Source organism: Panthera pardus, unplaced genomic scaffold (assembly GCF_024362965.1).
Source record: "Panthera pardus isolate Hobbes unplaced genomic scaffold, ASM2436296v1 HiC_scaffold_6, whole genome shotgun sequence".
Taxonomy (NCBI): domain Eukaryota; kingdom Metazoa; phylum Chordata; class Mammalia; order Carnivora; family Felidae; genus Panthera; species Panthera pardus.
Genome location: NW_026526991.1, coordinates 129,028,450 through 129,045,116, shown reverse-complemented (window position 1 = coordinate 129,045,116; position 16,667 = coordinate 129,028,450). Strand labels below are relative to the sequence as shown.

The 16,667-nt window shown below is 41.6% G+C and overlaps 1 protein-coding gene across 7 annotated transcripts in view; it reads left to right on the top strand.

Annotated features, from left to right (window-relative positions):
- The first annotated feature begins 10,338 nt into the window (after window positions 1–10,338).
- MCM10 (minichromosome maintenance 10 replication initiation factor) overlaps window positions 10,339–16,667 on the top strand; it is a 108,504-nt gene continuing 102,175 nt past the window's right edge. For all 7 annotated transcript variants that reach the window (XM_053894618.1, XM_053894622.1, XM_053894620.1 and 4 more), the window contains exons 1-3: window positions 10,339–10,704; window positions 12,419–12,506; window positions 16,162–16,503. In XM_053894618.1, coding sequence (XP_053750593.1) covers window positions 10,339–10,704; window positions 12,419–12,506; window positions 16,162–16,503 — 796 coding nt within the window. The remainder of the gene's footprint in view (window positions 10,705–12,418; window positions 12,507–16,161; window positions 16,504–16,667) is intronic.

Here is a 16,667-nt window from a genome sequence, read left to right as displayed (position 1 = left end):
ACCCTAAGAAAAAATCAAGTGGAAATACTAGAAATCAAAGAAACTGTAACAGAAATGAAGAATTCCTTTGATGGGCTCATCAATAGACTGAACATGGCTGAGGAAAAAAAAAAAACCTGTGTACTTGAAGCAATGTCAACAGAAACTTTCAAAACTGAAATGCAAAGAGAAAAAAGAATGCAAAACAACAGAATATCTGAGAATTGTGGGGAAAAATTTTTAAATGTAATATATGTGCAATGAGAATATCAGAATGAAAAGAAAGAAGCTGGGTGAAGTAATTATGGCTGAGAATTTTGAAGAATTAATGACAGACACAAAATTACAGATCATGAAGATCGGAGATCATCAAGCAGGTTAAATGCCAGAAAAAAAATCTTCACCTAGGTATACCATATTCAAATTATAGAAAATCAAAGGCAAAGAGAAAATCTTGAAAGAAGCCAGAAAGAAAGAAAATCTTATCTGTAGAGGAACTAGGATAAGAAATATATCAGACCTTTAGAAGCCATGCAAGCAGGAAGAAAGGAGTGAAATATTTCGAATGTTGAGAGAGAACACCCACCAACATATAGTTCTGTGTCCATGGAAATTTTCTTCAAAAGTGAAGGAGAAATAGACTTTCGTAATAGACAAAAGTTTATGGAATTTGTTGCCAATTTCTGCTTCATAAGAAATGTTAAAAGTTCTGCAGAAAAAATGAAAGTCACATGGGTCAGAAACTGAGGTCTATGTAAAGAAAGGACAATCATTAGAGAAACAATAAATGAAGATAAAATCTTTTGTTTCCTGTATTCATAATTGATCTAACAGATTAACAGTTTGTTCAAAATAAAAGTAGCCACGTGTATTCAGTGATTATAGCTAATGGATCAATGAAATGAATAACAGCAATGTTATAAGGGATGGGAGCAGGGGAAGTGGGATACTCTGTTACAAAGTATTTCCACTCCCCATGAAGTGGTACAGTGTTCCATGAAAGTGCACTTGGATTAGTAGTTAATGTACATTGCAAACTCCAGTGCAACCACTGAAAAAAAAATATTAAAGAAGTATAATTGATACACTAAGAAAGGAGAGAAATGGAATAACATAAAATGTTAAGTTAAAAGCAGAAAATCCAGAAATAGAGTGAAAGACAATAGAAGAAACAAAACAATGGTAAGAATAGAAAACAGTAACAAATATGGTAGATATTAATCCAGTTATAGCAATACTCACTTTAGACATCCTCTAATATATACTCTAAAAATACCAATGAAAAGACAGAAATTGTCAGAGTGGATTAAAAAAAACAAAAACAAAAACAAGATTCACCTATATGCTGTCTATAAGAAACCCACTTTAAATATAAAGACACATATAGATTAAAAACAAAGAGAGGGAGAAAGAAATAGTATGCTAACACTAATTAAAAGAAAGTGGGATAACTGTTAATTTAAAGAAGACTTCAAAGCAAGGAGAGTTGTCAGGGTTAAAAAGGGACATTACAAAATGATAACGAGGTCAATTCTCTAAGAAACATAACAATCCTTAACATATATGCACCTAACAACAGAGCACCATAATACATAAGGCAAAAAGTGATAGAAGTGCAAGGAAAAAAATAGATGAATAGTTAAAGAATTCAAAATCTGTCCATCAGCAATTAATAGACCCACTGCAGAATATGCATTTTTCTCAAGTTCATGGAGAACATTCACCATGATAGACCACATTCTGAGCCATAAAACACAGCTTAACAAATTGAAAACAACAAGTATACACAGTATGCTGTCATACTACAATGAAATTAAACTGGAAATCAAAGAAAGATAACTAGAAACCCTCAAAGAATATTTGGAGATTAAACACACTTGTAAATACTCCGTGGGCCAAGGAATACTCAAGAGAGCTTTAAATACACTTTAAATGAAATGAAAATATAACACAAAGTTTGTGGAATGAAGTGAAAGCCATGCTTAGCAGGAAGTGTACAGCATTGAATGAAAGATCTAAAATCAGTAATCAAAGCTTCCACAGTAAAAAACTAGAAAAGGAATGGCAAATTAAACACAAAAGAAGCAGAAGAAAATAAATAATAAAAATAAGAACATAAATCAGTGAAATTCAAACCAGGAAATCAACAGAGAAAATTAATGAAACTGAAAGGTGGTTCTTTGAAATGATCAACAAAATCAACAAAAAGCCTCTAGCTAGTTAAGAAAACAGAAGACACAAATTACCAATATCAGTATAACAGCAATGAGCAGTTGGAACTTTAAAAACATAAATAACACTTATGTTAGTACAAAAAAATTAAATACTTAGGTATAAATCTAACAAAATATGTATAAGATCTGATGAAAGAAATCAAAGAACTAAATAAATGGAGAGATCATGTTCATGTATTGTCAAGATGTCATTTTCTCCCAACTTAATCTACAGATTCAATACAATCCCAATTAAAATCCCAAAAAGTTATTTTGTGGTTATTGAAAAAGTGATTCTAAAAGTCTATATAGAGATACAAGAGGCCCAGAATAGCCAACATAATACTGAAGAAGAACAAAGTTGGAGGACAGTTATTACCCACTTTAAGACTTACTCTCAAGCTACAGGAATCAAGATTGTGGTATTGGTGAAAGAATAAACAGTTATATCAATGGAGCAGAATAGACAGCCCAGAAATAGACCCAGATAGTCAACTGGTCTTTGATAAAGAAAAAAAGGCAATTCAATGGAGAAAGGATAGTATTTTTAACAAGTGATGCTGGAACAAAAAGTGGACATCCACATGCAACAAAATGAATCTAGACACAGACCTTAGACCTTTCACAAAAATTAACTCAAGCCACAGACTGGAAGTAAATCTTTACAAAACATATCTGAAAAATGACTGATACCAAAATATACAAAGAATTTTTAAAACTTAACAATAAGAAAGCAACTAAATTTAAAAATGGGCAAAAGATAACAGATACCTCCTCAAAGAAGATGTACAGTTGGTAAATAAACACATTAAAAGATGCTCAACATGTCATTAGGGAATTGCAAATTTAAACAGTAAGACACTACCACACACTTATTAAAATGGCTAAAATCCAAAACACTGACAATACCAAATGCTGGAGAAGATGTGGAATAACAGGAACTCTCATTCATTGGTGGTGGAAATGCAGAATGGTACTTTGGGAAGGCAGCTGGGCGGTTTCTTGCAAAACAAAGTGTACAATCCTTGGTATCTATCCAAATGAATTGAAAACTTATGTCCACACAAAACCTGTGCATGAATGTTTATGATAGCTTTATTTGTAATTGCCCAAACTTGGAAGCAACCAAGATTTTCATCAATAGATAAATGCATAAATATGTATGGTACATCCATACAATGGACTATGATTCAGCACTAAAAAGAACTAAGTTATCAAACTGCAAAAAGACACGGAGGAACTTGGAATGCATATTGCTAAATGAAAGAAGCCAGTCTGGAAAGCCTACATGCTATATGATTTGAACTGCATGATACTCTAGAAAAGTTAGAACTATGGAGACAAAATTACTGGTTACCAGGGATTAGGTGGAGGAAGGGATGAATAGGTGAGAGCACACAGGATTTTTAGGGCAGTGAAACTATTCTGCATGATACCGTGATGGTGGATAAATTTGTCAAAATCCATTGTATGACATAAAAGTTAACCCTAATGTAAACTGTGGACTTCAGTTTAAAATAATGTATTGGGGCACCTGGGTGGCTCAGTCGGTTGAGTGTCCGACTTCGGCTCAGGTCATGATCTCACGGCTCATGGGTTCAAGCCCTACATCAGGCTCTGAGCTGACAGCTGAGAGCCTGGAGCCTGCTTCAGATTCTGTGTCTCCCTCTCTCTCTCTGTCCCTCCCCCACTTGCGCTCTGTCTCTGTCTCTCTCAAAAATAAACATAAAAAATTAAAAAAAAACAATGTACCAATATTGGCTTATCAGTTGTAACAAATGTCCCATACTAGTGCAAGATGTTAATAATAGGAGAAATTGTGTGTGGATGAGGCTTTATGGGAACTTTTTTCTTTGCACTCAATTTTTCTGTAATCCTAAACCTGTTCTAAAAAAATAAAGTCCGTTATTTTCTAAAAAATGAAAAAATTAACTTTGAGAAGATTATTTAATATGAACCTAAAATGTATTGTGTGTGTCATAAAATCAAGATTCTGGCTAACACTTCCATTTGACCCATAATGAAAGGGGTGACTTGGAATTGCTTTCAATGAAATAAATGTATTTTGCCATCATTAATTCAATGGAGGAAAGCTGATACAACAGCCAGTTGCAGCTTTTAAGTGTAACAGGACTCAAGTATATGAACCAATATTCAAATGTCTTAGTAGAACAATGGAAGATACCAAAACTGCTTTGCTATGAAAAGCAAATAAAACATAGAAATAATTTTACAGTCTGTTGAATCCTTTGATTTACATCATTCGTCATTTTAAAAATTACTGAGATAACATTACATACTCTCGTTATAAATATGTGAGTCATCGGTGAGTAATTTAAGTGGTATTTTGTTCTGGCCAAGTAATTGCAAAGATGCAAAATGTAATACAAAAAGTTTTTATTCAGGGGCGCTTGGGTAGCTCAGTCAGTTAAGTGACTGACTCTTGATTTCAGCTTAGGTCATCATCTCACGGTTTATGAGTTCAAGCCCCACACTGGGCTCTGCCCTGGCAGCATGGAGCCTGTTTGAGGTTCTTTCTCTCTCTCTCTGCCCCTCCCCTGCTCTCTCGCTCTCTCTCAAAATAAATATTTTTAAAAATTTTTTTAAACAAAAAACAAAAATTATTCAGAAACTCTCTCAGTAGGCTGATGGATTTATGTAGCAATGTTGGCTTTTAAATATAAGGAGTCATAATTACAGGTAAAATTTATTTTACAAATATATGTATTATATTTTGTTGTTGTTTGCTGGGTTATAAACCCAGCAAAATCAAGGAAAAAATGTGTTCAACAATCTTATGAATTAATTAAAACAAGCAAGGCTGGTTTGAGTAGTGTTTAAAGTAACCTCTAGGTTGATTGAAAAGCAATAGACATTTATTTGCATAACAGAGACAGTAACCTGTTAATAAAATCAAGGAGGTGGGGTTCCCTCTCTCTCTAAGTAGAGGGTTCCCTCTGAGCAAGGATCACATTTTTCTTAGTACAGAATCTTTGTCCAGACAAATTCCAGTTTGAGATAAGACTTAGAGAGTTCTGCGTGTATAGCAAGGAAGATACAAAGGCAGATGTAAACAGACGTCGGCAGGAGGGAAATGGTGCTGGAGGGGCTTTAGAAACGGACTGTTACTCCCAGTTAGAAGGTCTGATTTTCTGATTTTGAAGAGCACTGCCTGCCAGGCCTCAGGATGGAGGAGGTGATTTAATGGTCTGGTGCATAACCAGGTAGACATACTCGAGGATATTGTGCTTTTACCATCTCTGTTTTGGAGAACTCATGTGTACTCACTAAACCACACCCCAGACCTACATGAAGCCCTGCATGTCCCACTGGCTTCGGTCACAGGGCCAAAGGCACCTGCTGAAATCTACACCATTGCCTCAGACTGAGCTCGCCATCTCCCCACTGTCCACGGCAACCTCCTCCTGGGCACTCCAGTCCCTTCCCATAATTCTGCCAGGTGCCCAAGTGATGCCAACCTGGCCATCGTCCTCTCCTTTTCCTGTAAAAAGTAACTTTCTTTGGCCAGTTACCAAAGCAGAGAGGGTTTCCTTCATAATGTCTTTCCCACTGGCCTCTTCCCTTGAACTCCCACAGTCTGGGACTGTCACGATCTTTGGCCAGGCTTCTCTACCTCCACTTTCTGGTATATTCAGTTCCTGAGCACCTGTCTTTTAGCTTACTGTCCCTAAGCAGCATTTAGAAAAGTAGCAAGAATAGAAGTTAATACACTTTTATTTAATTTTTTAAAGTTTATTTATTTATTTTGAGAGAGAGAGTGAGAGAGAGCAGGGGGAGGGGCAGAGAGAGAGAAAGAGAGAGAATCCCAAGCAACGGAGGGCTCGAACTCATACCTGCACTGAAACCAAGAGTCAGGTGCTTAGCTGATTGAGCCACCCAGGCACCCTGAGGTTAATACATATTTATGTTTACATATGCTGGGCACACTATGTGTTTTCAAGCTTTTGTCATTAATTTTCACAATGCCCTATGAAATAACTGTCAGTATCCCTGTTTGGCACATGAGTAAGTGGGGGCACTGTGAGGTTAAGTAATTTACCTGAGGTTGCACAGTTAGCATGGGGCAGGAGGTTAAAAACCATGCAGTCTTAATTCACTCGAGTCTAAGCACTAGGCCACTCCTTTCCTCGTTACATCTACCTGCTTCCCGCACCTGCTCACAAACTCACTGCCCATAGAATATCGCTCTTGACCTGTTCATCTTCCACATGATTTGTTTGATCTGCTTCTTTTAATGTTTTGACCCCATCTGTCTGTTCCCTCCTGTCCAGCAAGATTGGTGCTCGTTGGTCGTCACCTTATGTCATTTATATTTTATACATATGTCACATCTCCCAACTTGGAGTGTAAATTCCTAGAATATGGGCCACATCTCTGTCCAACATCATGTTATCAGCAGTAAGTGATTATGGCTGATAACCAGTATGTGAAAATGTACTGGAAATCCTCATTTGATCCTTCCTAAAATAGCCTCTATTCCACATTCTGCCAATATCAGCACTTTCCAGAGGAAGAAACTCGCCCTCAAATGCTAAATGATTGGTTAAGGAGCAAATACTCCACTCGATTTTTTTTTTCTTTCTGTAACATTTATTGTGTGCCGGCCACCAGCAGCAGGAGGGAAGACAGAGAAGAGATAGAAAGATGAACAAGACACAGTTCCCTTGTCTCCAGATGCTGACATCATGGTGAGAAAGAAGCATAAGAGGTCCACGATTAGGATGCAGTGTGGAAAGTTCTATGTACCCTCCTATTCCTGAGTTCTAGGAAGCACTGAGTAGCAATGCTTAGTCCAAAGGGCTAAGATTCCCAAAGGAGGTGATGCCTGCATTGAGGTTGGTTGGATAAGTAGGAGCCGATTCAGTGTTTGAGGCTTTGGAAGCAGAGAGGTCTGCATGTACAAAGGCTCTGAGGCATGCCAGAGCCCGGAATATTTAGGAAGAGGAAGTTAAAGGTCAGCGTGGCTGGAAGAAAGACTGATTCCATGGAGAAAGAAAAGAGCTGAGGTTAGTGGAAAAGTAGGCAGGACTCAGGTCTGTAAGTCAAGTCCTTGAATGGCAAGAAGTTTGGAATTACAGGAACTGAGGAGCTGTTGATGAATTTTGTTCAGGGAACATCCAGGCCAAGATGATGTTGTAATTGGGAGCAATAAGGGAAATGGATTGGAGGTGAGTGAGATCAGATAGGGACTAGTTAGAAGTAAAAAACAGAGAGGTGACCAGGGGTCAGGGAGGGTCACAGAAGTGAAGATGGAGAAGAGGGGGTGGGCTCAGGAGATGTGAGAGACGATCTGGAAGACGGGGTGAGTGGACACAGAGAATGCGCACCTCCGGCAGGGGTGATGAGGGAGGTACTGAGCCATAGGGCCCAATGGCATTCTGGGGGAGGAGGCTGGAGCCTGCTAACTTCTCCCTCTGCTTTTCCCTTTCTTGTTTTGTGATATGTTTTAGAGGCTCACGCATGATTCTGGTGCCCTCTAAAGTTTTAGAACCACTGCTATAGAAAGACGCAGTGGCCACATGAGACCGGACACAGAACGGTGGGTCCCACCCTCAGGGTTTCTGATTCAGTAGGTCTGGCGCGGAGGGTGAACATGTGATTTCTCACAGGTTCCCCGGTGCTGCTGAAGCTGCTGCTCCGGGGACCAGATGTTGAGAACCCCTGCTGTATCACATTGATGTTTGCCATTTCCCTTCTTAAAACTGCTCCCTTGGCATCCTGTGCCATCTTTTTCTTACAGGCCCACCCCTTACACTGGGGCGAGAATACAGAGATTCTGTGTGTGAAGTTTTAAAGTTTAGAGATCAAGCTACCAGTCTCCTGAGTTTCCCGCAGAAACATGGCATCCTGAGAAGTGGGCCCAGCCCTGTAAACCCTGCTTCTCCTCCCATGTAGACTCCGTTCTGTGCGGCACTTGGGCGCCACCTCTCTCCAAGTGTGCGGACACCCCTGCCCGCTATTCAAGCCCCTCTACCTGCCCAGCCACCACCAAAGAGCTACCCCGTAGACAGAGGGATCCGCCCTCAAAGGACAACCTGGGGAAGAGGCCACGCGGGACCTCAAAGCCGCCTCAGTGCAATCCCAGGGTCCCAGGACCTAGAGCTTTGGCTACCAGGAGTTGCCCAGGATTTGGGTGAGCCTCACCCTGTGGGGAGGGACACAGCGAGAGGACGACCGGCACAGGGACACGAGGAGGTCAGGCCCAGACTTAGGGCCAAGAGTGACACTGCTTTCCTGACCACACTCCAGCTGCACCTGCCCACCTTCTCTCATTGGCCCAGAAGTCTGTGCCCCCAGGGCGCTGGCCTTCTACACTGGAGGTTCTTTATCTGAAGGGGTGTCATTGGGAAGACATGTGAATCCCCTCAGAAGGTATACAAAATCTCGAATGTACGAGTGTCCATTTTTCTTGGGGGAAAAAAGAAACCATTTTCATTCTGTTCTCAAAGGGGTCGGTGATCACGCTTTGCCAAAAGGGTAAGAGCCTGCGGTACAGGCCTCTCCTTTGAATCCCAGATCTGCAGATCAAGCTTTTCTAAATCAGCGTCTTTCATACCTCGTTCTGAAAGCAAAAACCAAGTCTGTCTTCTCCCCTAAACCTCTTCAGTGCTGCCAGTGTTCTCTACTTCAGTGCATTGCCTCAGAAAAACACCCTGAACTCCTTTCTGTGTTTTCTGCCTCCCTCCCTTCCACCAGTGGGTCCAGAATCTACCCTAATCCTTTCTCTTTTAAAAATTTTTTTTTAACGTTTATTTATTTTTGAGACAGAGCATGAACAGGGGAGGGGCAGAGAGAGAGGGAGACACAGAATCTGTAACGGGCTCCAGGCTCTGAGCTGTCAGCACAGAGCCCGATGCGGGGCTCGAACTCACAGACCGTGAGATCATGACCTGAGCCGAAGTCGGACGCTTAACCGACTGAGCCACCCAGGCACCCCTCTTATTCTTTCTCAAACTCACCGCTGTGCTAATTCCAGTAATAGTTTCTTGATCCCTCATTGGACGAAAACTTGAGGGCTTAGACCAGTATTGTTTTCTACTTCTTGGCACGGCTTTGGGTGCACAGTGGACCTGGAAAGTCAAGTTGAAGAAAAGAACTTTGGAAAACAAATCAGAATTGGTCCAGGAATGTCCGAGTCATGGCTAGTAAGTCTGTGATGAACCTTTGCAATTAGATGTAGTGATGCATTTAAAAGTTCCTTTTGTCAGTTTGATTACAATGGTGCTAACATTACTGTTAATTTTTCAACACTAGCAGCTCTCAAAAGTGGTATTATTTCCATTCCTGGGTCAATATAATAAGCTCAGATAATAAGGAGCATTAATACTTCATTAGGACACACCCAAAAAAATCAATGTAGATGGTATCTGGGCTGTTTATTTTCATCATCCTAAAGCTGATTTTAGTTTTTATGAAAACGAAGGCAAACACAACGGATAGAGAGATACCATCTTATAAGAAATAATTGGCGCGGGGTGGGAGGGCGGGAATACAGGGCCTGAATAGTGCCTGTTAAAAGGGGGAAAAGACTTAAAATGGTCATTTGCTCCATCAAAAACCCTTCTGCTTTGAATTCTTTTAAATTATGTATAAGCTAAATAGAATTGTGCATTTAGAAAGGGCAGTTCTCAGAATTATGTACAAACACCATTTTTAGAATGTAAATCCCCCCCCGCCAAATCTGAATTTTACTAAAAAATGTTCTGTGAAAAATACGACCTCCTAACAAGTTAGTCCGACACAAGCTACAATTCTCCAATTCTCTGGATCACGAATACCTTTGGAAAACTCGTTTCCACTGCCTCAAAGAATGTCCCCTAGACCTTAGGTCTCATTTCACAGATGGTGAAGCAGAAGCCCAAAGGGAGAAGTTAGTTCCCCAAGGTCAGGCAGAGTTCAAAGCGAACCAGAGTTTTGATTTTGAGTCCAGCCATCTCAGTGGAACACAAGAGGTTGTTAAATAATCATCCAGCACGTTCGGTCAGACTTCTCTAGGATCAGTCCTACCACAGGACATTTGTGAGGGCAGGAGAAACGTTTGCAATGTGCTTCCGGTTTAAGCGTCTCTGTGCAGGCCTCTCGGCCTCAAGCGTTACCTTCCGCCTGGCTTCGTAGAAAGGAGTGGATGACAGTCCGGGAGAGTGTCTGGAATTCAGTTCCGACCTCCTGTAAAAATACCCTCCAGGAACACTTAAACTTCCAAGCGCTGGGAGGCACCACAACACCACTTTATCTAAAGGAGGGCAGGACGTCACCGACCGGAAGTCTTCTTGCCCCCAACAAAGAGGGCGCCCGGTCACGTGAGCCAATCAGATCGCTCTATGCAAGATGGGCCTTTTACCATCTCTGCCGGATAGTCGTCGCCAAGAAAGCTGACGTAGCCAATCAGCGCGGCCCTAAGTCGGCGTGCGTCTGGCGTCAGGCGGGGGGGTGGAGCCAAGTTGGAATTTTGGCGGGTCTGGCTGTAGTTCTGGAAGGGGTGCCGAGTAGGGTAAGCAGCTGGGGTCTGGGTGTGTGGGTGGTCACCCGGGGGTGAGGTAGGGGGCCCGCCACGCGGGTCTGCGGGAGAGTTTGGAGAGCTCCGAGGCCGAGAAGCGCGGAGCCCGAGGCGGTCAGGTGGGGGAGAACTGGAGTCGGGCGAGCGCGGTGTCCGCGCGGCCGGGTGGGCTCTGGGTGCCGAGCGACCGAAAGGTAGGGGCGCCTTAAAGGCACCAAGGAGGTACCAGGCGTCGGGCCATCCTCTCTGCTTAAGGGACCAGGTTTGGGTTCTTTCTCAAGTAACCTTTTAAAATGCATGCCGTGGAGACTTTTATTTTTTTCATTTTTTGTTTTCAATTCGTGATTTGCTTGAAGTTATTGAGTGTGTGCCATGTGCAGTCCTCCAAACACACATTACTTATACCCGCGTGAAGCTTAGAATCTAAAGAGAATAACAGATAACACGCACACCACAGTGGAAAGTGCAGTGAAGTCACGAAAAGGATGAGGTGTGGGCGGGCGCCGCGGAGCCGGTCAGATAGGGTGGTCTGGAAGGCTCGGAACACTCCATGCTTAAGAGGAAACTGAAGAGTGAGAAGGAGCTAGGGGAGCACTTTCCAAAGAGCGTGAGGCCTGAGAGCACTCTCTGTGTTCAAGAAGTTGTAGGCAGGCTGGTCTGAGTAGAAGTAGGCAAGAGAGAGAGTATCCACTTAATTCATAGACTTTTGAATTTTGTTTTAATGGTAATGAAAAATCGTTAAAGAATTTTAGTTAAGAGAATACTACCATCTGGTTTATATTCCTCAGAGATTACTAAGGAAAGAAAAGACTACTGTGGCTGCTGTATGGAAATGTGATTACAGAGAGACAGATCGGTACAGGAAGCTCATGGTTCAGACAAAAGATTGAGCACTGTTTTGGAGATAGAACCGATAGTTGTTGGGAGGTCCTGGATGTGAGGGTGAGGTAGAGTATGAAGGGGGGGGAGTGGGGAGGGCGGTTGGTTATAGAGGTGAGTGAGACCGTTTGCTACCCTTCAACAAGCTTACAATCCAGCAAATTTCCCAGGAGACAACACAGTGGGGAGCACACAATAGGTCCATGGAAATATTTGTCGAATAAGTAAAAAGAAAGCATCATAATTAATACTTGACCTTGCACTTCCCAAAGCCAGCTATAGAAGCTCATATTCATTGAATAAGAGCCTAGACAAAATCTGTTGAGCTTTTTTCTTGCAGTCACTAAAATCATTTAAATGAAAAAAAGGAAAGTACACACAATAACATGAATCTACCCTAATTAGCTCTGCCACCTCTGCGTTTTGCTAAGTAGTATTGAATTGAAATCCTGATGTGACGAAGGTTGCAACTAAGTAGAGCCACACACACTAGATTGCTGTGGATAAGGGAGCCACCGAATGTGTCACAGTAAATAACATGGGATAATAGCCCTAATATTTAGGCCATTCTCAATAATACTTGTTCACAGTCAGTCTCATCCATGTGCTCTAGTACCCAGCAAACTGCTCCATAGCTCAACTGAGTTTCTACACCATAGTTTGAAGACAAGATAAAAGGGGTGGTGGGGGTGGGGGGGAGAAATAGTCAGATTTTGGACGAATCCTCAGCTTCAAGCCCGTAGGATTTGTGAGATCCCCGATTCTTTATATATGGGATGTGAGAAAGCGAGAACAATCAAGGGTGACTTTTCTAATGTTGATTTCATAGCCGAGATTCGACATTTCCTGCCATCTCCTGGGCACTGGATTCTCCTTTGAAGTTCTCTATCACAACTGTTCTCTTGACAGCATGGATGGTAAGTTCTGGCAGCTGTCTCAAGTTATGTGTGTTTCATGGAAAACCACGCTTTTGTCCATGGACTTGTTATTTATCCTACTTGCGGAATGGTGAAAATGGCTACCTCACCCTCAAGTATTGTCTGAGTGGTTCAGAAAAGATCTCACTTCAATCAGAGAATGTTATTTGTTTTTTAATGTTTATTTTTGAGAGAGAGAACAGAGGACAGATTGTGAGCAGGAGAAGAGCAAGGAGAGAGGGAGACACAGAATCCAAAGCAAGCTCCAGGCTCTGAGCTGTCAGCACAGAGGCCGATGTGGGGCTTGAACTCGTGAACAATGATATCATGACCTGAGCCGAAGTCGGACACTCAACCACTGAGCCACCCAGGTGCCCTATGAGCAGCCATATTTTTTACACCAGGAGACAGATGTTTAGTAATTTGTCCCAGGTGAAACTGCCACAGTAGGGATTTGAACCCAGGAAGCCTGACTTCAGAGTTCACAGTTAATGTTGAAGTCGCTTCAGTGTAGCTGTGAGTTAAATTCTTGTAGTCCTTTCTCATTTTGTTTATTTTGCAGAGGTGTATGCACAATATTTACCTAATAAAAAGAGGCTACTCTGATTAACAGAGCTTAGCCTGGGAGTAGCTTAGCAGTGATTGTGCTGGCTGTAAAGAGATGCTGACAAATAAAATGCATTATTTTTCTGGTTACATAATGAGCTCATTATCTGAAACTAGATTTTGTTTTTAAATCCAAGTTTATTACCCTCTTCCTTTTTCAAAAAAGTAGAACCAAATATTATTGAAATTCTTCACACTGGGATAACACGTGACATTGATTATACCTTTGGTATAATAATAGCATCCTGTTTCCTGAAACCATCAAATTACCTTCAGGGCGGTTAATATAATATAAAGTATAATTATTTGCTATGAGATAGTTATGAAAATAAGTGGTGAGGGGCGCCTGGGTGGCTCAGTCGGTTAGGCAGCCGACTTCAGCTCAGGTCATGATCTTGCGGTCCGTGAGTTCTAGCCCCGTGTTGGGCTCTGTGCTGACAGCTCAGAGCCTGGAGCCTGCTTCATATTCTGTGTCTCCCGCTCTCTGACCCTCCCCTGTTCATGCTCTGTCTCTCCCTGTCTCAAAAATAAATAAACGTTAAAAAAAAATTTCAAAAAAAAAAAAAAGAAAGAAAATAAGTGGTGAATGGGTATGTGTCCTCTAAGAAACCGTTGTATCTAATAAACATTCATTTGGTTGTCACAGTGCTAACAGTTTGGTCCAGTGTGGACAAAATCTGGTCTAGAGAAACACTGGTGCTAGAGAAACACGGTTGCACAACATTCCTGCTTCCATTCTAGTACAGAGAGCAAGATAAGAACAAATAAGTAGGAAGATAATCAGGTAGTTGGTTGGTATGATGGAAGACACTAGAAAGAATTCATATGCCGAGGGGAATGCTCCAGAAGACAGGGAATCATGGGTGATGTGGGGAGGAGAGCTGATGATTATAGGCTGACATCCTTGGGGGGTTGAGAGGAAGAGGGTCCAGTGTATAAATGTAGCAGGGAGGTTGGGTCAGCATAACATGAAGACAGGATTATTGGTGGTGACTGAGTTGAACCGGGCTGGGAGGCATCACAGATTAGCTCTGGGCAACATTTATCATCAACTATGAGTGGTGTGAACCAAAACCTCGTCCTGAAGTGTGCTCTCTTCAGCAGCTAAGAACAGGAGAGAGGAAGGCCTCTTGGCTCCCTTGAGGGAATGTGGCAGTCTCACCCAGAGCACAGGGAGCCAGGTCGCCTCTTCTTGCTGTGCCCTCCAGTTTTGCAGTGGTTATTGAGCAAGAAATTCCAGCAGATCATTATCTAACTTTAAGCCTTAGACCCTTTCATCAGATTCTAGGCCATGAGTTTGTGCATTGGCTCTTTTCCATCTGGTAAGAGAGTGTAGAGCGGTGTAAAGAATATTGGGTTGCTGGCCTAGAGATCTCCATCCTAAGCCAGGCTCCTGTGCTGACCTGTGTTGCCATATGGTCCTGAACAGACTCTTGATGTCTCTGGACTTTAACTCTTGTCTTTCAGGTGAAGGGGGGCACGGTGCATGAAATATCATTAATGTCTTAAAATGGCTCAGCTTTTATAAAGGATTAATACCCAAACAGGGGGAAAAAATGGGCACCAAAAGAAAAAGAAAGAAGAAAGAAAGAAAGAAAGAAAGAAAGAAAGAAAGAAAGAAAGAAGAAATCCTAAGGGCCAATAAATGTAAACAATTCTTTACCTCATGAGATTTCTCTGGAAATGCAAATCAGAACACTGAGATGCCTTTTAAAATCCACCATCAGACTAGCAAAAAAGCTTAAAGTGACATCAGATATTGGTGAGGTGTTAGGGAGAAGTGGCACTGCCATAGTGCTAGTGAGTAATCACTTTGGGAGCGAGTTTGGCCGTATCTGGGCAAGTCGGAAAATGTGCACCCAGCAGCCCAACAATTCCACTCGTGCTAGGTATTCCTGGGAAACTGTCACACGTATGCAAGACATCGTCATGGTTGCTGCAGAGTTTGTGGTGGGAAAGAATTGGAAAAGAATTACCATATAGCCATTGAAAGAAACTAGAACTGTATGTTTTGATTCAGGTCGGTCTTAACATGCAATGTTGAATTAAACCAGGATACAGAGGAATACATACAGTGTGCAACAATTTATGAAAATACTTTATTTTTTACTGTTTGTTTATTTTTGAGAGAGAGAGAGAGAGACAGAGCATGAGTGAAGGAGGGACAGAGAGAGGGAAACACAGAACTCGAAGCAAGCTCCAGGCTCTGAGCTGTCAGCACAGAGCCTGATACCAGGTTCGAACTCACAGACCGTGAGATCATGACCTGAGCTGAAGTAAGACACTTAACCAACTGAGCCAGCCAGGTGTCCCGAAAATATTATAAATCAACCAAATACTCTGTATGGATTATGAATACTTATGTATTTATGTTAAAATTTTGAAAAATGGACTAGACTGATATACCAAAATTAGGATACTTCTTGCAGTAGGGTGTGGAGGCAGTGGTTAGGAATTGTGATAAGATATGGCATGATAAAAAAAATTCACATATGCACATAAAAAAAACCATATACACATTGAAGAAAAGATTTGGCATGATAAACTATAAACTTTTTTTTTTTTTTAAGTTTACTTATCTAACGTAAAGGCAAGAAGCAAACATAAATGACTCATTCTGGTTGATGAAATATAAGTACTTTTTATATGGTTGTTTGTACCTTTTCTACATTTGAAATTTTTTTACCCCTCAAACAATTAAAGCCTAAATGCATGTTTAGTGTATTTTTGAGTTATTCCCTTATGGGTTGGATTTCATGGAAGTTGGTATGCAGGAAGTTATCTCACTAGCTGAAGTAGCACAGGGAGAAAGATCAGCCCAGTGAACGGCCCGGTGTGGTCACTATGCAGGTGTTGGCCCCTTTCTCCTTCACCCAGTGCCCTATAAGCACTTGGGAAGAGGAAAGGTGGACAGAAGATCAACAATTTACCAGGCAAAATGGTGAGCCATTTTAACTGCGTTATTAATGTTGAGTGTTTTAATTAACTGCTTGTCATTAGCAGTTTTTCTCAGGTGGGTTTACTTTCTGTCCTTCGTCTTTTTCCCCAGGGGAGGAAGATGATTTGTCTCTGCTGACTGCATTGCTGGAGGAGAATGAGTCAGCCCTGGACTGTAATTCAGAAGAGAGTCACCGCTTGACCCAGGAAGATCGTGAACCTGATGCATTTGATGAGCTCTTTGATGCAGATGATGATGGTGAATCTTACTCAGAGGAGCCTGCTGATGGAGAAGTGGGAGAGATTGAGGACCGAAAGGAAAATCTGGCCACTCTCTTTGGAGATATGGGGGACTTAACAGATGAAGAAGAAGTTCCCACACCACAGTCAACTAAAAACAGTGTCCCCACTGCTCCTGCTCCCAGTCAAGGGAAAAGTAATCAAGAGTTGCAAGGTGCCCTAACTACTTGCTTTTCTAATTTCTTCATGGTAGACTAGATGGAACCTGACAGTTTTCATCAAAATAGCTGCTGAGTCAAGAGTGGAGATACATGACTTGGCAAAAAAAAAAAAAAGAAAGAAATCGTGGGAGTTAGTAGAGGAGACATTCACAGCCAG